This window comes from Amaranthus tricolor, chromosome 4 (assembly GCF_026212465.1).
Source record: "Amaranthus tricolor cultivar Red isolate AtriRed21 chromosome 4, ASM2621246v1, whole genome shotgun sequence".
Taxonomy (NCBI): Eukaryota; Viridiplantae; Streptophyta; class Magnoliopsida; order Caryophyllales; family Amaranthaceae; genus Amaranthus; species Amaranthus tricolor.
The window spans coordinates 25,949,573-25,971,089 of record NC_080050.1 but is presented as its reverse complement, the minus strand read 5'-3'; the positions used below and the strand labels follow the sequence as shown (position 1 = coordinate 25,971,089).

At 33.2% G+C, this 21,517-nt stretch overlaps 1 protein-coding gene across 2 annotated transcripts; it reads right to left on the bottom strand.

Moving 5' to 3' along the window:
- Positions 1 to 1,152: 1,152 nt before the first annotated feature.
- LOC130810609 (uncharacterized) lies at positions 1,153 to 19,101 on the bottom strand. 2 transcript variants are annotated; one of them, XR_009041071.1, is made up of 21 exons: positions 18,947 to 19,101; positions 18,374 to 18,426; positions 17,673 to 17,714; positions 17,522 to 17,587; positions 15,596 to 15,634; positions 15,210 to 15,320; positions 14,224 to 14,335; positions 12,937 to 12,982; positions 12,721 to 12,792; positions 12,007 to 12,069; positions 11,742 to 11,896; positions 9,809 to 9,873; positions 7,586 to 7,736; positions 5,623 to 5,728; positions 5,406 to 5,541; positions 3,857 to 3,921; positions 3,562 to 3,726; positions 3,049 to 3,121; positions 2,903 to 2,968; positions 1,893 to 1,948; positions 1,153 to 1,791 (listed from the first exon to the last, which is right to left on the bottom strand). XR_009041071.1 is itself a non-coding variant. In XM_057676737.1 (20 exons), exons 2-19 carry the CDS (start codon positions 18,375 to 18,377, stop codon positions 2,922 to 2,924), a joined length of 1,518 nt encoding a protein of 505 aa, XP_057532720.1. In that variant the 5' UTR covers positions 18,378 to 18,426; positions 18,947 to 19,101; the 3' UTR covers positions 1,153 to 1,791; positions 2,903 to 2,921. The 2 variants fall into 2 exon arrangements, 1 of the variants encoding a protein (XP_057532720.1); XM_057676737.1 differs by lacking the exon at positions 1,893 to 1,948.
- Positions 19,102 to 21,517: the final 2,416 nt, after the last annotated feature.

Sequence of the window (21,517 nt, the reverse complement as noted above, 5' to 3'; positions counted from 1 at the left end):
TTCTAGGGTTCGGTTGATTGAACTTGCTTTTAATATAGATTTTTTGATTTTTTTTTTCTTTTGTGTGTTAAATTGTAAAAACTGTACCCACTAATTTCAAATTATAAAATAATGAAGTCAATCAACATTAGATTGTATTTTGGTTGTTTTTTGAAAACTAACAATTAAAATACCAAGTATAAACAATTAGGTTTGAATGCAATTAAGAAACTAACAAATAGAAAAGTTAAAAGAAAAAAAAAGAAAGGACTGAAATGTGCTTCAAAATATGGCACTAATAGAGATCAAGTAAAAAGAGAAGGGGAATAACGAGAAACAATTGGATAGTGAAGGGAAAATTAGAAAAATTACGAAGAAAGGGTACATTTAGTATAACAACCACATGCTTGATCAAACCTCCACTTGAGGGTTACAAATGTTTTCTGTCAAGTGGTAGTATTTTGCAAACGTCTTAGTCATAAGATAGGTTTTTGCAAAAAAATAGAATATAAAATTTTTTGAAAATTTGAAATGATAAAGACAAATTATCAACAAAATGAACCAAATAAGATAAGTTTCAACTTATTTCCAAAATTAAGCGTGAAATTTCTAAACCTGTGGTTTGGGACTATTCGCAGTTAGTAACTGTGAATATGTCAAAGAAAATACAATAACTGTTCGCAGTTACTAACTACAAACAGCTTTGACTTTTTTTTTACCTGTTCACACTTTGACTTGTTCGCGGTGGAAGCAGGTCAAAAAAAAAAGTCAAAGTTGTTTGCAGTTACTAACTGCAAACAGCTATTGTGTTTTTCATGACCTGTTCGCAGTTACTAACTACGAACAGTCCCAAACCACAGGTTTGGAAATTTTACGCTTACTTATAGAAACAAGTTGAAACTTATCTTATTTGGTTTATTTTGTTGATAATTTATCTTTATCATTTCAAATTTTTCAATTTTTTTTGCAAAAGATGGTATATAATAAGTAGCTTTTTTGCAACTTCTCCTTGATTAAAATAATATACATTGATTGTTATTTTGCAGGGATTTTTTATTTATTATATCAAGTGTATCAATCTTATTATTAACTCTAAAGATTTAAATTTAATTTTAGACTTAAATATTGCTCCAACACATAAAGTTAAAAAAAAAAAAAAAGGATCAAACCCAAGCAAAACACAAATGACTCCAATTTTTTTATTTAAGGTCAAAAGCCATTGTTTTTTGGAATTAAAAAATAATGATGAGAAACAACTCTCAGAATCTTTGGATCAACCCAATTAGAAAATAAATCAATTTCAAAAGGTAAATGGAACGAAAAAAAAAGACCTAAAAATGATGGGATAAAAGTTTCTCGAAGTTAATGATTGGAAATCAACAAACAAAATGGTTTGCTAACCTTCACACTTTTGACTAGTCCAAAAATATGTAGTTTTACGAGTACTGAAAAGTGCAACAGTTCGACACGGCTGAACTGCCCTAAACCGGAAGTATAATTATATAACCAGCCTATAAGGTATAAACTACGAGTTGGTTGGCTAAAGCAGTAAACAGACCCTTCTATGCATCAACCAATTGTAGACTCTCATACAAAGCGTCAAGGAGTATGTATATAAAGTACAACACCCCAAACTACAAATTTCAGATTAGATTTGAAACCGAGAGATGCAAATGCATCACATTCCAAATGCAAGCTTTATTTGGATCTTTATGACGACTTGCACCCAAAAACAGCAATGAGCAGCCAAAAAAGTGTAGGTTTCCCGTCAAATTATAAATATACTGTCCTCACATGCTGCTACTTCTGAACCTGAAGCAAGGAAAAGTTTATCATAATTAGAAAAGATTTGTAATTAGACACCTGAAAGTGTGTACTATAGAACCTTAGTTTTTATAAGGCAGTAGGCGCACCAAGGCACAGCAGGACAAGCAAACGGTTGGGCTTTTTGTAGGAGAGGCATATTTCTCTATATGAAAGCTTATAAAACAATTGTGAACACTCAAAGCAACATGAATACATGTATCCACAAATTGAATAAAAAATCCAAAACATATGTTATCATTGCGCTAAGCAACTAATATAGCAAAAAATAGTACAAGGGTACCTAAAACAACATTTTAAACATTTTGACCAGTCTTCTGTCTAAATGCTATCAAAGATAAGGAAAAAATGAGTAATTTTAAAGAAGAGAATAACAGGTGAAGCATGGCAAAAGCGCAAAAAAAAAAAATAAGCACAAAGTGCGCTTCTTCATTGAGCCCATACTAAGTTTTTCTAAATCCTACCTTGGAGGCGCGCTTCATAAAACCAAGTATAGAACAAATTACAAATTAATGAGCAATGAACTGACATGGAAAGGTAAAGTTAAATGGAGTTGATGATTGTATCAATTGGATTGAGATGAAAATACAGAAAGTGAATATTTTCAAGCATTTGAAAGTCTTGATACTTTGCAAATGAGTTCAGAAACTCAACAGTCAACACAAAACACACAATATATGCTCTTCTTTTCTCTCAACTCCAATTATATAGTTTATATAGCTCACATCTATTCCTTATTCAAGGTATTCTCCAACAGAAATATAGTCGGATTCACATAGAAATCTCATTAGGCCACTAAATAACCAATCATAGCGATCATACAAGATTAGGGACTAGATAGTGCCATAGTGCAAATAAATGGGAATGGACATGGTGACATGGTGAAGGAGGTGATGTGGCTGTTGACTTGTTGTTCCACCAAATATTGGCCAAATCATTAAATATCCCTTGAACCGACCTAAAACATGTTTTAATAACATGTTTACAATGTAGGTGATACCAGTTCATTAAATTTGAAAACCTAGCAATGCAGCCTTGTTTTTGCTCTATGGAACAGTGTAAACCAAGCAAACCTTTGAAGAGCATCCAGGAATCATACCTATCATAGCAAAATTGTTTTAAGAGTTTCTAAGGTCTGTAATTTTCCCCACAGCAACAGTTTTCCCTACAAGTAAAAGAACAATTATCAGAATGCACACATACAGTGATGAAAATTCACCAGACTTGCAGAAAAAATGAAATTACCTTCAGTTCGGAGAGTAAACCTTCCAAGCTGCGGAAAATCAGAAAACTTTTCCACACATATCATGTTGTTTACCTACAAGAAAAATCAATATGACCAATCAGGACCAATTTCATGGTCATTTTCAGTTGGCTAAGGTAAAAGTGTCAACAGATTTCAATACAAAGACAACTAAAACAAGAATGATTGAAGCTTTGTTGGTCACAGCCTCAAAGAAGAGTAGCTGCATCAAATATAATTGTAAACGTAATGGCAATCTAATGAAATGCTTCATAAAATATCAATATAAATTGCAGTTAAGTTAATATAAAAGAAATAATGTGAATATACAGTTAGATTTGCATACTACTTCAAAAAGCACATACATACAGAAGTAAATCACTAGAAGTTTTGGCAACCAGACACTAAGCATATTATGGTGTGAGGTGACTATATAGTATATACTGATAATAACAGCTGGAGAAAAAAAAATATTTTACAAGGGCTCACAACAAACAATTAAAAGTAAAACAAACCTGGACTCGGCACACAACAATAGAGTTACTCTTCACAAAAAGAACTTTCTTCTTCATCGGTTTCCTAGTCTTTGTATCAATCTGCTGCAGCAGCTCCACAATTTCACATTCTTCAACAACAGAATGAACATGCAAGACTGCCTTGTACCCAGCAGTAAATATTGCCTGATGTACACGTATATTAACAAAAGTAAAAGACCAATATGTGCTTATGCCCACTAATACTATCCTCTTCAGAATACAAAAGAAGAAAGATAAAACGAAGAAACAAAGGAGAAGGTAACATCTCACATACATTATCAAGCAACTCAAGGATCTGCAACTGAGCAACAAACTCATTAACAACAGAAATTGGCTTGGCTGTACAGAGAGAGAGAATGAACATCAAGGGCCAAAAAATCACCAATCAAATCCAGAAAAATTAGCAAGATTTAAAAAGCAGGTATATGATCGACATCACACCTATCAACAGTTACAGCGTGATTGGATTTTTATTCGGTTATCCATAAAGATTTTAGAGTTCAAAATACAAATACCCATGTATTAGACATTTTAAATGCCTCAGGCCAAGTGTATAACAAGGGTAAGGTTGTGTACATCCGACCCTCCAAACTCTACCCTACGTGGAGCCACTTAACTGCATCGGGGCAATGCAATGTAGTTTTTGTTGAAGGGAAAGCGTGATTATCTAAGCAACGATCCTAATTTAATAGAGCCAAAGATGTATAGTTCTTTGACTTTGGATTAATATGGACTAGTAAAATGACTTATTAAATCATGTAAACTTATTGATGTGAAGTTTCTGATGATGTTTACTATCAAGCATCAATGGGAAACGACCTCTTTATTATCACTAACAAGTGTATAACTAGGGTAAGGTTGCGCACATCCGACCCCCCCAAAACCCCAGCCTAGGTGGGAGCCACTTAATGACATTGGGGCAATGAATTGTCATTGTTGAAGGCCAAGCGTGATATCGAAGCATCCTAAACCATACAAGGTTTTCATATGAGCCAGGTCAAAGTCAAACTGAAACCTGGCAAGACGTGTGTAGCTCCAAAACCTTAAAGGGCACTGAAAGAATGTACTAGTACAGACATAATTTTACATTGTCGATTTATGATTTGTAACGGCACTGATTCAAAAAGCTTCTGATTGATGTATCATAAATTATTACTGATAAATGTTTGCTCACTGCTGGATGTATGCACACTACCAGATGTAAGGTCTGGCAACACATAAGAAAACTCTAATACACTAGATAGCAGAATAAATGCACCCACTAGATGTTACATTCGGTTCAGCGAAAGATCATTCATACATTTAGTATAAAATTACCTTGACAAAAGTTAAAAACCATCAATAGTTCCCAAGAAAACAAAAACTTTAACGACCCATTTGGTGATTAGTCCTAAATAGTGGTAATGGTACATTTTTAAAGAATATTTTCATGAAAAGTAGCATATCATTCTCATAAATGAAATTCCATCCTCAAACATGCATTTTTCATCACAACTTTTCATTACCACCTAATAACACTCTATTCAAGTGATAATGGTATGGAATGAATTGTGATGAGAAAAAAAATCTTTGGAGTTGGATAAGCATGAGCACGAACCTTCACATGTGATTTTCCTAGCAATTTACACTAAATATACTACCATTACCAATTATTAATGTGTACCAAACAGGCTGTAAAAAGTACATGTAGATGCATATGAACATAGCTCAGTCAGCAAACAGTCAAACCAAATCATCAAGCTCTTCAAAGCATAAACCGACTTCAAAAACAAACATAAAGTTCCCAGGAAACCAAGTTAAATTACAGCACACAAAGAACTTACAGACACTTGACAAGACAAAGCCCGATGATATATCTTCTTCTTCAATACCGGACAATCTGACTCGCAGATTTTCACCAGGTTCTGCGCGTTTAACCTTTTCTTCATCGACATAAATTGCAACAACTTTCACATTAACCTGCAGGCCATGTGTTAATTGTTTCATTTATAGTAACATCAGTCTCAATTCAGATACTAAACCCAAATATCAAAACTAAACCTTGTTTGGCATGACAATCAGTGAGTCACCATCACGTATACAGCCAGACTCTACTTTGCCCATAACAACAGTTCCCATGTCCTTAAATTTGTCTATAATGGGCATCCTGCAATTAAAATTGATCATTAGAAGTACAGGAAATACTTACATCCAAAAGATATTTGTATCATAACAAGTGAAAACCGTGGAAGAAAGAAAAATTAAGGTCAAATCAGTTGCAAATTCTAACATATTATCACATCAAAAATAAATGAGTAAATAAAAATACAGATGAAGTCCAGGTTATGTTTTCTCACAATATATTGGGTCAATTTTTCTCACCAAAGACGACTTGAATTGAAGAGGTATATAAGGATGTGGTTGAATTAGGAATGTCGGGACATATAGCACTAGATGAGAATGAATAAAAAAAAGGAATTCTTGCAGACAATCTCTTAAGTTGATTAGTTTTGGTTCATATCTGACCCTATGCCTTGGCATTAAGGTTTTAGCATTGTTATAGAAAATTTTGATTAGCCAAACTCGAAAGTATTGCATAGTAGTTCCATAAGCACTGTAACTCCATTTTACGTAACAAAATTGTGAATATGACGAGCCAAACCCAATTATAAAACCATAGCACAAAGGTGATAAGCAAACGACACACAAGTAACAAATAGGCAAGACAAATCACAAACTATATTCTTATAATATGATTTTGCATGGAACCAAGATAAAAAAAACTCTAATTACTACATTAAATAATTTGATGTACGCAATTCATAAATTGCCCAAATGGTCTAAAATTTATGTGTTTCACTTAGAGATCCACTAGGAAATTAAATCGAATGATACAAAATCAATTCCATTGACAATTAATAAGAGGTCAAAAAATATTCAAATTATTACATTGCCTTTAAACCTAAAGGATCATATGTAAGCAAAACCACTCCCTTGTAAGGGGAATCATAGGTAAGCAACCATTCCCTTGTAAAGATAAAGGCGATTTCCAATTAACCCTTGAATTTGAAATATCATAAGCACCCTCACACATATAAGACATGGAGAAGATAAGGTTTAATGAGTCTTTTTATTTTAGTCCATTATAATCAAAAAAACCCATCAACTCTAAACACTTTGCTCCATAATAACTGATATAGCATTTAAAAACAAAAATATAAATATAAAAGAGCTAGCTAAAACCTATATTTGAGTTGTGCACTAATTAGCATCTCAATTCTCACATCCGAGAAAATTGAAAACAACCACAAACTAATACTTCAATAGCCAAACAACTTTGCAATGTAGTAGTCTTACAAGTGACTAGCTTCCTCAATGAGTTTCATCTAGCCCCATCTTCATTTATTCTAAAGAGTTTAAATATGTAGATAAGAAACAATCATTAAACCCTGAAACTGTAGTCATCTCAAGAATGAACTTATTCCTAACCCACTTATGTTGTACTCCTTCTGTCCCTATGAAAATGCACCTAAATTTTTTTGGATGAAATTCAGTGGAAAGGGGAATTGGATTGATGAATAAGACAAAAATACAAGTGATGATAGAAATAAGTGGTTAAGATGAAGAGAGATCATTAGTTTGTAAGTGAGATTAAAAGAAAGAGAGTGAGACTATTACAAAAAAAGAAAATGGTGCAAAATGAGAGGGATAAACCAATATAGAAAGAGATGCAAATTGAAAGAGACAAAGGGAGTAATAATCAAACAAGGACAAGAAAACTAGTGATTAATTTTAGTGTACATCAACCTCCAAATCAAGTCAACCTAAAAGATTTGATTATTTGAACATGAAACCTCTAGAGGGCATGTAAGAGTGAAGACGTCTAAGACCATGATCAAAAAATCGAATAAAAGTTCACAATTTAAGAAATGCATATATCTACCACAAATCACCATTAGAAAAGATAGTGTTGAACAATATTCTAATTGATCCCATCCGATGGGTTTAACACAAAATAAGGTACCTAAAGGGGCCATTTGGATCACGTGCAGGCACTTCAACAGCATCTAGGACTTCAAAAAGACATGGGCCATCCCACCATGGACATACACTTTTGTCTACTCTTGTTTTCAAGTTAGATCCAACTAAACCTGATATTGGAAGAAACTGGACATCTGCATAGTACATGTAGTCAGAGATAGAATGATACGAAATCATATAGACAAACGCATAACCTAAATCTACACAAATAAGCTTCCTAAAAAGTGCAGATGGATAAAAAGTAAAGTATCAAGCAACGATTATATATCATGTATAATAACCAAGAAGCAGTTTTGAACACGTGTCACAAGTTTTCCTACCTAAATTTATTGTTGATGTGGACCATTTTTTATTGGTTAAAATGTATTTATTTGCTGAACCAAAAATTTGAACACGTGGTAATAAATGATCATGTATCACTATCAAATTATGAATATTTTATACTTCTACTTCCTCTATCCCATTAACACCTTTCCATCTCTATTTTGGGACAATTTTCCTATTTCTATTTTTGGCTGTTTTTTTTTTTTACCTTTTTAAGATGTCCCCAATAGTATTTTTAAACCTTTTTTAGTAGTCCCCAATTGATTTTTCCCATATATTGCTCGATATATGCACACAATGGACACTATTTAAGCGGTTTCCAATGGTTCCTTAGAAACCGTGCATATTGAAATGGAAAGTATCAACTGGATGAAGGGATAATGATTTACTACAAAAAATGATATGCTTATTTCATTATTCAAAACAATTTCATAATTAAATTATTTAAATAATATATCATGACAAATGCAATGAGATTACATAAAATGCCCTGTACAAATCAAAACATTTGTAATCTTCTCCAAGAAACTATCCAAAACATAAATAATGATGACATAAAAATTATGAAAAATTATATTTCAATATAATTTGACATTATTTTCTACTCCCACTGTCTCACAAAATTTGCTTGAATTTCCTTTTTAGTTCATCCCACCAAATTTGCCTAATTTGCCCACAAAATATTTTTATCTGATCCACAAATTTAACTTGCTTTCTTATTTGACCCACACATTTTTCCTTCAGTTTGTCCAATATAATACCATCATTACCCACTTTTCTTGGTTTGTTCACCAGTTGCTTGCCTACTGAGCATATTTGGTGGGATTGAGGGGGTATTATAATCATTTGTTTAAATTAATATATCTCAACATTTTAACAATATTTCAAAACTTACACATCCTAAAGATATTGATAGAAATATGTCCATATAGTTTGTCAAAATTATAACGCATCACATACCATAATATTTCTCATAAGTAATATCACATAACATTTACATGTTGCAATAACATTATAAATTAGAGTACTAAATAAATTAAAATAAGTAATCTAAATTTGCAATGTGATTTAAGTATAAATGTCACATTTTTAGGTAACAATTCACACATCTTTTTCTCCTTACAAATTTGAACACAAAGTTACACCGAGAATTTGTAATTCAATGGCATAAATATACAATAAGATAAAAGAGATATCATTTTCAATATTGAAACTTGGAGAATAAATTTTAATGAATGTCTCAAATGTGTATAAATATATTTTAGCATAATTAAATTAAAGGTATCAATAAACTTTTAAAAAAAACATGCATGCTCACAAGGATTTTTCAAGTATATAAGGGTGCATGGTGCACTAAGGTGATATAGATCCTAAAGCCTAGACGAAAAGCGCAAGGAGAGGGGTGCCCCTTATAGAAGTGAGTTGCTTGAGAGAAGACGTAAAAATGAGAAAAAGGTTCTAATTACACTGTTTGCGCTTTGCGCCTTAGATTCGTCTCAATAATACAACCTTGCTAGCCATATAACCATAAAAAATGCTAAGGGTTATGCACCGTAATTTTTAACACAAAACCTAATAAGCAGCAGGTACCATGTAGGGCTTGGATCACGTCTATTTTCTCCATTAGACAAGTAATTTTAAAATAAAATTAATAATTTGAAATTCATAAAATTTATTCAATAATTGCAAAAAGCATATGTTAAAACAATACTTTAATACAAGCTAAAGTGGGATTTCATTGTTTTAATGGTATAGTTTGTGTCATTTTGGGTTAATTCTATTTGTGAGAAAAGTAACAAACATAAACCATGATCAACAACATAAATCATTCATGAATCGGAAAAAGATGTAAAACAAAAATTTAAATATCAAGTTCAATCACCTTTCTTAACATTGTAGCCGGAGGATTTCAAAAAAGGAATCATCTTTGACTCGATTTCATCATACCTGGAACAAATGGGCCATGTCCATAAGATGAGGCAGGAATAACTAGTAATGTGCTAATTGCATGTGAAGCTAAAGCATTTTGTGGACGTGGATTAGTGACTAACTGCTGCAGAAATTTCTGCCCCTACAACCTCACCAACACCAGCCCCCCAATAAGAACTAAAACAAAGAAAGGTAATAAAACATGAAAATAGAAAATCATGGGGTTAGCCTTGTGGTTGAGGGCTTTCCCTTTCACCCTTGTTACATGAGTTCGATTTTCATCACCAACACAAAAGATTAACTTCCTCTATGCCTTGCATGTACCCACAAATCAAAAATATATATAAAAAAAACATGAAAAGAATTGTCTAACAAAAACAATATTAACGTAATTATCAAAAATCAAAAAATAGCAATAAAGAAACAATTGTCTCAAATTTTGAAGCATCAAATAATATCAACCATAATAATATGAAATAAAGCCAAAAGATAAATATATACATATGAATCACCAAATCCTTTAATCATCAATCTTCAGCTACATCACCGTCCTCTCTTGATATGATTAATTTCACAAATCTCTCGATCACTTCTTCAGTGCTGACGTAATTAGAAATACTCACAAGTTCATATAAAATATAAGATTTAAGATTAGCATCACTATTATTGTACTTTTCTATTATTCCATGTTCTAAACTTCAGCTTAAAATTAGATTTCTCCCTAAACAAAGGCGAACTTAAAATTTGGAAGATGTCAACTACAGCCAGAGAGAATTAAGCACTTTTTGTTCAGCAAGGATGGATATTTTCTAGTGTGTGCAGAAATTCTAACAATCAAGTCTAACTTATACAACCTAAATACCTAATAGAGACTATTTCCTTGAGAAGCTATTTTAAAACTGAGGCGAGAAGGTTTTCACCTCTTGGAGTTAGGCTTCTCCTTGTAATGTTTTACAAGACCTTACAGACCTGAAGTTAATGGAACCAATAAGGCAAGTTATCTATTATCGAGTTCCATGAAAGCACATCTCTATTTTTTGTATTTTGCTATGGAAAGGAAAGTTTAAATAACAAGAAACCAGGAAGGCTTTTCTTAGAAGCTACAACAAAAAATAAAAGAGATGACAGATCCACAACCTAATATAAGTTGGCTGATGTTATGTGAAGATACAAAGTCAAAGATCTGCTGAAAAGTGTGCCTAGCTAGTGCAACAAGCACGGGAAGAAAAATTGCGAGGAAACCACAAGGCCACAGGCAGGATCAAGTGCATCCCAATTCAACAAGCAATCAGAAAGCTCAACTAGAAGTTATGTGAAGCCGAATGCTCACGCAAGCTTGCCAATTAAATTCAATTAATGATCACCAAGAGACTGAAGTTGTCATGTACATCATCATCCCAATTCGTGGCTAAGAGTCATTTCTCCCTGTCTAGGCCCAACACGCATACATCTCACCCGGTCTAGAACAAGACCACATGAGCAAAGTTAAGATAGACAATGAGTATGGCTGATCCAGCTGAAGAATTTAGAATACATCATCATCTTTTACAGGTAATGGCCATTTCATAGCTAGATGTACATAGAAGAATGGATTTTATGCATTGTTGATCAATATTTATAATCAGATCATTCAGGCTGCTACATTCTCTACCAAATGCATTGTTTATATTTGCATCTCTTAAACTGATTCAAATACTGCATGCTTTTGCTGAGCACATAGCAGAGAGCTGCCTAACGTTACATTACCAGTCATGAAAACCTCCCCCTTCTTTTTCCCGACAAGAAAGAGTGAACAAAAGGACAGGCACAATTATAAATAATGTATCGACAACTGCTTCAAAATTTAGAATTTAAAAATCTCAGATGTGACAAAGAAAATGACAAACCTTTCTTTTGACCAGCCGACAGTGGGCTCATCCATCTTGTTGACAACAACTATAAGCTTAGAAACACCCAAGGTCTTTGCAAGCAAAACATGCTCTCGCGTCTGACCTCCTTTTTCATATCCAGTTTCAAACTCCCCTTTCCGAGCAGAAATAACCTATATTTATAGGCAAGTAAACGCACAAATGATCAAAAGAAGCAAATGTTTGAGATCATGAATTCAAAGTTGAGGCACCTAAAGGAAACAGAAAATACCAAAACACTTACCAAAATGCCAATGTCAGCTTGTGAAGCCCCGCTGATCATATTTGGAACATAACTTTTGTGACCCTGCGATACAAAAAATATCACAATTCTAGTGCCCAGGAAATGAAAAGACACATATACAGAAATGCGGACAAGTTACAAAAAATTTCACAATATTAGGGTTCCGAGACATATAATTGACTTGAAAAGACCATTATATTAACTGTTAAAAGTCTCATTACAACCAGCATGCTCTTCCTCATCTCCCAAGGCTTTACACGAGAGTTCAAGACCAAAAAAATGATCTAATAGCGTGAAAAGACAAAATCTAAATTAAAAGTTGAGGGATTGTCACATTTGCCCTGTTATATCACTATAACCAATCAATCTTTAGAGGGCCTGTTTAACTTCTTCCTCACTCTCTCTCTCTCTCCGTTTCTCTTTCCCTTTTGCTCTATGCATCTAGGTAAAGCGTAGCAGGAAAATCAAGGGTCGGAAAGCAGCAAAAACTTTCCATATATTAGGTATTAGTTATGAATAGGAAGATAACTAACAAGTCAATAAAAAAATTGAAATGCTTATCAACTGTTCCAAGTGCACTAGAAAATTATCTTCAGCTTCATTTACTTGCAAGGATAAAAATAAGTGCTGAAGTAAACAGACTTTAGCATTAAGCTAGTTTTAAGCCCACAAAGAGAGAGGAAAAATAGAAAAGGCTGAGCATAACATAATTACCGGTGCATCCAAAATGGTAAACCTAGTTGTCTCTGTCTCAAAATGTGCTCTTCCAACTTCAACAGTAATCCCCTGTCATCAGCATCTTAGCAATTAATAACAATCTCCTATTAAACAGAAACAACAATACTGAAATGATATTCAAGATTTAATAAATCACCAGCCTCCAAATGACCTCAAACTATCAAAAACACAATCTAGAAGTACAATACACACCTTAGAACGTTCTTCTTCATTGGTATCCATAATGTATGCCATGTACCTAACACAAAAAATCAAATTCAGCTTAAGCAAACTGCTAAACTTGACTAGTCCATAACATAACTTCAACCCTGTCACACTTCAAGGAATTAAAAATACATATTTATACACTTTTGTGGACCTCGAAACTGATGGCACAGAAGACAACCAATAGATATCTCAAATCACAGCCGGTAAAAAAGGCATGATTCAATCCCTCTTGAGTTCTCAGGTGCATAATACTTTCTTTCTCTAAAATCCTATATAGGATTCTTTATTATGTTCTCTTTTTAACTACAGTTATAATATTTTCTTGCATTCTCCTACACAGTTTTGAAAAATGTAAAAAAAAAAAAGGTCCCTTTTTATCTCACTTCTTGTATGAAAATGATAACTGATCATTATGTCCAAATACTATAACAACACTATGTATTATATATATGATATATTGGGGTGTAACCGTGTCCATAAATCTATATCCGAATGAGGGACACTTTAAAAACTTATTTCCATATCCTTGAATTCAGAATTTTACGAGTCTAACACTCAGAGCCATATCCAAGCCAGAGACTGTATAGTATGAACAAAACAGATTCCATCAAAGGGGACAAGTTTCTATAATACTAATAAGTCTTGAGGCCCAACAAGCAAAAAAATATAATTAAAATTTTCAGTTGATGAAGGTCTAAGATGATGAAGATCCAGACCAGGTGCTGAGATACACCCCATCACTTATAAAAGCACAAAGATAATGGTATAGTTTGGGTACTAAGACACAGTGTTTGTATGCACTCCAAGTATTATATGTAGACCAAGGCTGAAAACTTATATGATTCACGAGAAGTAACACAAAAAAATGCTTTCCAAAATAAGTACTCATATTTCAATAAATACATGTCTGTTTCCACCATAATACATCCTAGAGTCTGGATTCTGGAAATCAATACAGCTGACAAATCAGTGCCTCTGCTCCTGTTGGGACATTTCAAGTTGGGCAGTTTTAGGTTGTGTCTATGATATGCTTGATCAGCATATATCCTTATCTTATATTTTACACTTGGATCCTTTCTCGGGTCAGGTCAACTTGGACACAAGTTGTATGCTATAGGAATCACCAAGTTCTTTTGAAGTAGGCTACAAGCAGAGCAATAGAATATCAACAGTTTCTCTTCAGAATTATCATTATCATTCTAATGGAACTCAAGCATCATATACTAATAAGATAAGATTATGCAAACATAGCTACTGAAATAAATGTCTCACCAGCTGTCTCGAGCTTTATCCTTGGCTTCTTTCTCATACTTCTGGATTGTACGGTCATCAACTTGCCCACTGAGGAAAAGTATTTGCCCCCCAATTGTTGACTTACCCGCATCTGAAACCCAAACATCAAAAATGTTTCTAAAAACTTAAGGAAAAACAAACAAGAAAACTAAAGAACGATAAGAAAGCAAAACATCAATTTTCATAATTGCAAACTTCTCATGAAAACCCCAAGTCATTATAGGAATAACTACAAGGCAATAAAGAAGCTCAATAATCTTATACATATAGATGAGAATGAGATTCAAATATTCAATATAACCAAGATAATACAACAATATAAGAACGCAATCTTCCAACCCAGATCTACTGGCCATGAAACGGTAACTTGTAACATCACCTGAAAACCTACAACTTCTAATAGATAGGAAGTGCAAATGATTTCCATAGGAAGGGCAAATGCTTTAGCAAGCCATTTTATTATAGTCTAATACAACCCTAAATCAAGAAGTACAAATCTTTGTCTCCATTGAGAATGAATATTAAAGATCATAACAAAGCGTAACTAAATGACAACTATTAGCAGTGATGTAATGTCTTGCCTTTAAAGAAAAGAAGATACGAGATAAGTTTACTGCATAAACCTAGCAATTATTATCAACTCGCATCAAAGGAATGCTAAAAATCATTAGTATCAAACCAAAATTCTCCCTATAAGTTGGCACATAACAAAATACCTTCATCTCATAACAGAAGGAAGAAACCACTCTTCAAAAAAGTGTCGCAATATCACATTTACCCATCAAACTATTTTTGCAAGGAACAATTTATTGAGAGAAAAACAAACAGCTTGACATCCACAAAGGCCCTCAGATAAAATAAGCAGAAAATGTAGCCAAAAGATTAGCTCCCTAACAATGGTAGTTCACATCTCTCATCAAGAGCATGTGCAAAAGAGAGATGAAGCACACCACACATAAACTCACCAACATGACCAATAGATACAACATTCAGATGACGTTTCTTGTTCTTAGCCTCTTCGCTGGAATCCACTGCTTCCTTCATTTCAGTGATGGGAGCTTCCACTTTTCCCTTATCTGAAAAGTTCCATTCAATTAATAAGCTACACGAGTATATCTCACTAACATAACAATGCACCAGCAAACATAATAAATCGTAAGTTTTATTCAATTAAAAAAATAACCAGGTTTGGAAAAATATAGTGAGCATATAAAAACAAAAAAGAACGGGACCAAGAAACTGAAGATGATGAGTAAAAGATCGCAAACAAAAAATCTAGTAAAAACGACATAAAAGGATACAAAACAACATAGTATAATCAAATAATATCATCACAAATCCTCAATAGTACCTTTTAGGTCAACTTGCATATTAGAGGGCTCTTCAATCCCTGAAAAATAATTTGAAGAGAACAAAGTCAAAATGTTGAACGAACTAATGGACCCCAGCTCATTTGTTCATCTAAACATAAAATAAAACCAATGCATTAAGTTAAGGTTAAAAATTTAACCCTCAAAAAAAATATATATAAACCATTTAATTAAACGGGTCAATTTTAAGTAGGGTCAACCCATATAACTTAAAAACAACCCATTTAAAATTTTCCTTTTGCCCTTGCGAAGTGTAATTATATTGGATAACTCAAAAAAAGAAAAGTTGAATAACTCAAAAAAAGAAAACAGCATGTTACATATGGCCCAAAAGAAATGAAAATAGTGTCCCAACTGAGAAAACCCAAATGCTCATTTGTCAAACCCTAAAATTAAAATGAGAAGAAAATTTATCATTCGACATTCGCTCGTTCGATTTCACACAGTCGGTTGCCTTTTCTCCACTATCTTCTCTCCATCTATTTCCTTTTCTCCTTCCTTCTCTATATCTTTGGAGTCCTAACTTCAATCATCTAACTCCAAAATTATCCCTAAAAGTCTAATTGCATCGCTCTCTTTAAAACTAGGGTTTTTGATTTTAAGCAAACTTGAAGATTTCTACTTAAATGTCTACATCACCAATCGCAAATGTATTGTACAGGTTTTGCGACCAAAATCTAGGATGCAATGACAATCAAAACCGCATTTAAACAATATGCTCCATGCGTAGGCATAGTGCTAAAACAAGATTGTATTGCGACCGTTTTGTTAAGGTTTTTAAGTTCACCGCGACCGAAATTTAGGATGAAAATTATTCGTATTGACCATGATGTTAATTTTGTGACCATTACCACAATCGTGGATGAAAATTTATTTTGTACTATGCAAAAATACGTGAAGAGAAGCGGAATCACAATCCACATAAAGCATATACATGGAAAAGAATGAATTGAAGCAAGTGAAGATGCAAAGAAGAAACAAATTGGCTATGAAATTCACCTAGAGCTAGGGAGGCCTATTAAAAAATATAATGTTCAAAGAGAAACATCTTTCACTTATACTCATAGGGCAATTTGTCTCATCAAGCTTTGATATTCTTATGCACTGCAATTGAAATTTGTTACTTCAAATCACAACTGTGAAAACTATATCATAATTGATCATATGTTGGAATGACTTCGAGCTTTGATTTATTCTTTAGCCTTGCTTATAAGATATGAATTGAAAACTATCTCATATTTGATTATCTATAAGAGTAACTCCAACTCCTCATATTACCAAACACTAAAGTGTTGGCAACTAGAATCTAAAAGCTAGCAATTAAAACAGTCGTAGATCAGCTACTCAAAGACATCTTCAATTTGAACTCAGTCCACCAATATGTTGAACAAGAAAAAGTAAAGAAGCCTTCCCAACTTGTTATTCATGATGTACTTTTTCTTAGATGATGTAGACTTTAAGAAGTTAGAGATCTAGCGCACAATGTGAAGAAACTAGTAGCAATATTACGTACCCTTACACTCTTTAAAGGTCCAAAGGACTTGTTTGACACTACAAAGATCACAAACTAAATTATCATTTTTACATAGTATTTTGATCCACCTGTAGTGACAAGAGATGTTGAAGATTTGAGTACACAATGAGACTCGAGTTAGTGGATGTAGCATACATGGAAATCCATATAGTCCTTACGCAGGAATGTTTGTACTTATCACTTAGACGGCCACTAAATTTAGAGACTTCAGGGGTGGTGTCAAAACCAGCGTTAATCACTTTGCAATTTGTTGCCTAGTTTTGTTAAATTAGCCCAAAGCTCCCATGTTCCGATGCACATGTGGTAAGAAGATTACCTAATTATAGGAGAATGGTTAAAACAGAAAAGAAGAAGACTTCACTAGGAAATATACCTTCCTCCATTTTAGCATCATCAACATTTGGCTTAGTCTCCTCCACATCCATTGCACCACCATCTTCTGTTTCATGCAAAATATGACAGGGTCAACGAAAGTACAGACAGTGCACAGAAGGAAAGAAGGTATATTAATGACAGTCACTTACCAGATGAATCAAGTTGCAGACCACGTATCTCTTCTGCAATATCTGGCACATGCAAAATTTATTGAAACTTGCAACAGTTAGAAAAAAATAGTGTACACACCGTGAAGAGACTTTAACACAAGGAACACAGGTCATAAATCACAAAATGACAATATAGACAGTAGCATGAGTTTCTCAATATAGTTCCCTCTTTATGGTGCAAATACACACAATCAGAGAACCGTTTTATCAGCTTGGGAATATCCACCAAAATGAGGGTTCTTCATTATTTTTTTTTTATTTCATTACTTCTTTCCCTATAAAAAAAAATAATGGTAAAACTAAGGAATTTGTATTCCTCTGCACTTCAGCCTTTTATTTCTGATATGGCGAATTTCCAAAGTGCCAGTGACTTTACCTCTTAGATGTATATGTATTTTTTGAAAAAATGTGAAATAATTATCAGAATTTATTCATCTTTTTTTGTTCTTCCATTTTTTTATCAGTTAATGCTCTTTTGAAATCCTAGATCAGCCAGGGCATGCAAGTACACAACCTTACGCATCAATATCATAAAGAATAATAATTTAGCTATAAAAGATCTATTCATGATAAACTCGATTACAATGGAAACAACAGAAAACATTTTAAGATACCACCAAACAATAACAGGTTTTGGAAAAATAGAGAATGATGCAATAATGGAAGAAAGTTATGCATACCCATCTTTGGAGTTGGAACCTAAGGACTGAAATCAAAGTTCAGAGAATGCCTCCTGTACAAAATAAATTTCAGTAAGGAACAAACAATAAGACCCAAATAAATAAAAATAAGAGCTGTAAAGCAAAACTGAATATTTGATGGTAAGCAGCATCAAACAACAACCAAAACCGGATTAAAATCAGCAAAAATCCCAAACCTAATTTAATAGTGAGTGAACACGATTAATCTAAAACGTTCAAACAAAAAATTACAAATGAGCAAAAAGCAGCAATGAATGTAAGCAGCATCTAACATCAACCAAACCGGGATTAAAATCATCAAAAATCCCAAACCTAATTTAATAGTGAGTGAACACAATTAATCTAAAACGTTCAAACAAAACATTACAAATGAACTAAAAGGAACAATTGAAACATGAATCTGACAATTAAGAGCTGATAGAATAAATTTAAAAGCATAAAAAAAATCTAATTAATCACTGTTTAAAAAGAACAAACAACTAAAATTAGTAACCAGAACAAATAACGCAATTAAATAAAGTAAAAGCAGATTAAGATATGAAAAGAAGATACCTGAATTCGCTTATTCGTGAGCACGAACAGCAAAAAATAGAAGCGCGAGAATAAAATGAAAATAGATAAATTTGTGCCGACGAAGGAGAGAATCTGGAAAAAATGATGGATGAATGAATGAATGAATGAAATGAGCGTTAAGTGAAAATAAGTAGTTCCGGCCTCCAGGGGTTCCTTTTGCACTTGTTTGTTTGATTCATTGTAGGGCTGGCATGACCCGACCTGCTAACCTGATCTGAAACCGACCCGAAATTAGTGGGTTTGGGTTTAGATTTTTGACCCAATTAATTAAATGGGTCAACCCGACCTGATCTATTTATTTAATGGGTTAGGTTCAGGTTGAATATTTAAATCCGAAAAAAACTTGTTTAACTCATTTATTAAATGGGTCAATCAAGTCAGGTCGACCCATATTTAACCCATTTATTAAACCATTGAAATTTTTTTTTAAAGTTTGAAACTGGATAAGTGCCAAGTGCCAGCCAAGCCCAAGTGTATCATAAACCCTAAAAACCTAAAATAATCATTATCGCCTTCCTCAATTCCTATCCACTCCAATCTCTGTGCGCCTTCACCCTTCTCCTTCCTCTTCGATTTGCGGCAGCTTCTTCTCAGTGTGACTGTGCGTCTTCTCCTTTCTCTTCTCTGCGGCACCAAGGTAAGAATTATTTCTTTGTTTTCCCATTTTTCTGATTTTTTTTGATCGGTTTTTTCTGATTTGGATTGTGTTCGATTTTTTTGATTTTTGCCTTTGCCGATTTGCGCCTCCAGTTCATCACTTCCTCAGTTCCTCTTCTCCTTCCTCTTCTCTTTTTTGTGCGATTCAGATCTTCTCCTTCCTCTTCTCTCCGGCAGGTTCTTCTCTTCTCCTTCATCTTCTCTGCGGCACCAAGGTAAGTCCGATTTTTCTGTTTTTTTTATCGATTTTATTTTTTTAGATTTGGATTGTGTTCGATTTTTTTGTGTTTGATTTTGATGTTCATTGCTGATTGCTGGAACTGATTTTCTCTCTTTAATTCTTCATAATAATTTGGTTCGTGTTTGTGTTATTTAGGGTTCGATTTTTTCGAATTTGTTGGGGTTTCATTTTTACTAAACTGGTAATTTGCATCTTGTTTTTTATTTCATTTCTGTTTCATTTTTATCGATTTTTTCGATTTTTCAGTTTGTGTTATGTTTACTCCATTTTTCTTTATATTTTGCAAGATTCTGTTTAATCCTGCTTCATTTTTACTCCTGCTTGCTGCTTCTCTGTGCGACTTCGGAGTGCGCCTTCTCCTTCCTCTTCTCTGTGGCGGCACCAAGGTAAGAATTATTGATTTATTTCTTTGTTTCCCATTTTTCTGATTTTTTTTTTTTTATCGATTTTTTCTGATTTGGATTGTGTTCGATTTTTCAGATTTTTCAGTTCAATCTTCCTGATCTTCAATTCAAGCTTGTATTGTGTTCGATTTTCAACTCCATTAATGGATGAAAGTATGTTATACTGTGTTCCATTAATGGATGAAGCTTGTAATGCTTTACAGTGTTAGCCATAAATTAGTTTTTATATTGTAATTTTGTAATATTGTAATTTTTTGGTCAAATGGGTCAAATGACCTGAAATATATGGGTTCAATGACCTGAAAAAAAAATGCAGGTTAAATGGGTCATTAGCAGGTTGACCCGACCTGCAACAGATCAGGTCGGGGTTTCAATTTTTGACCTATTTAATTAAATGGGTCAGGTTCAGGTCAAGGGTCTATTGACCCATTTATATATGACCCGAACCTGAAAACGACCCAACCCGACCTGTTTGACACCCCTAATTCATTGCCTTCTAGGTTAAAGGGGATTCATCAGCGGCGAAGCTATTATTTTTAATTAGAGAGGTGAAATTGTCAATATATTAACAAATTATTTATCGTATAAAATTTAGAGGTGTTTAAAATAAATATGATGATCCAAAATCGTAACTGATTCTATTTGACTAAACTTCAAAAATGATTTACAATTATGTAAAAACAATGTGGACACAAAATCCGATTTCAAACCGACCGAACACCTAAGCCGAAATCAACCAGATGACCCGAATGAATACCTCTAATTAAAACTAGTTAAAATATAGAAATTTTAAAATTATATATACTGAAATGAATATGAATCATTGCAAACATTATATTTAACAAATGGAGTTGAAACTTTTCAATAATTATCCTTTAAAAAAAACTAAGAGTACTTTTGACTCCATATATTTGCCTCGTAAGTCTCAAAAAAAAATTATCAAAATTAAGATAGCAAAAATAAAAACACACATTAAAAAGGATGAATGTAAAAATGTGAAAGATAAAGAGTAATGACATTATAATATAAATTTATTAGTCTATAAAAAAAATAGTTTATATTATGATTAGATTGCTTAACCTTAGATTTCAAATGTGCTACTTCAACCATTAAACTATAATAACATTTGTTATAAATTTACATTCTTTAAACTATGAGTTATATTAGCAAGGGGGGCCAAAGCTAATATTACACAAAATCATGTTTTCTGCAAGGGAGGTCGGGCCTCCCCCAGCCCCCCATGTGGCT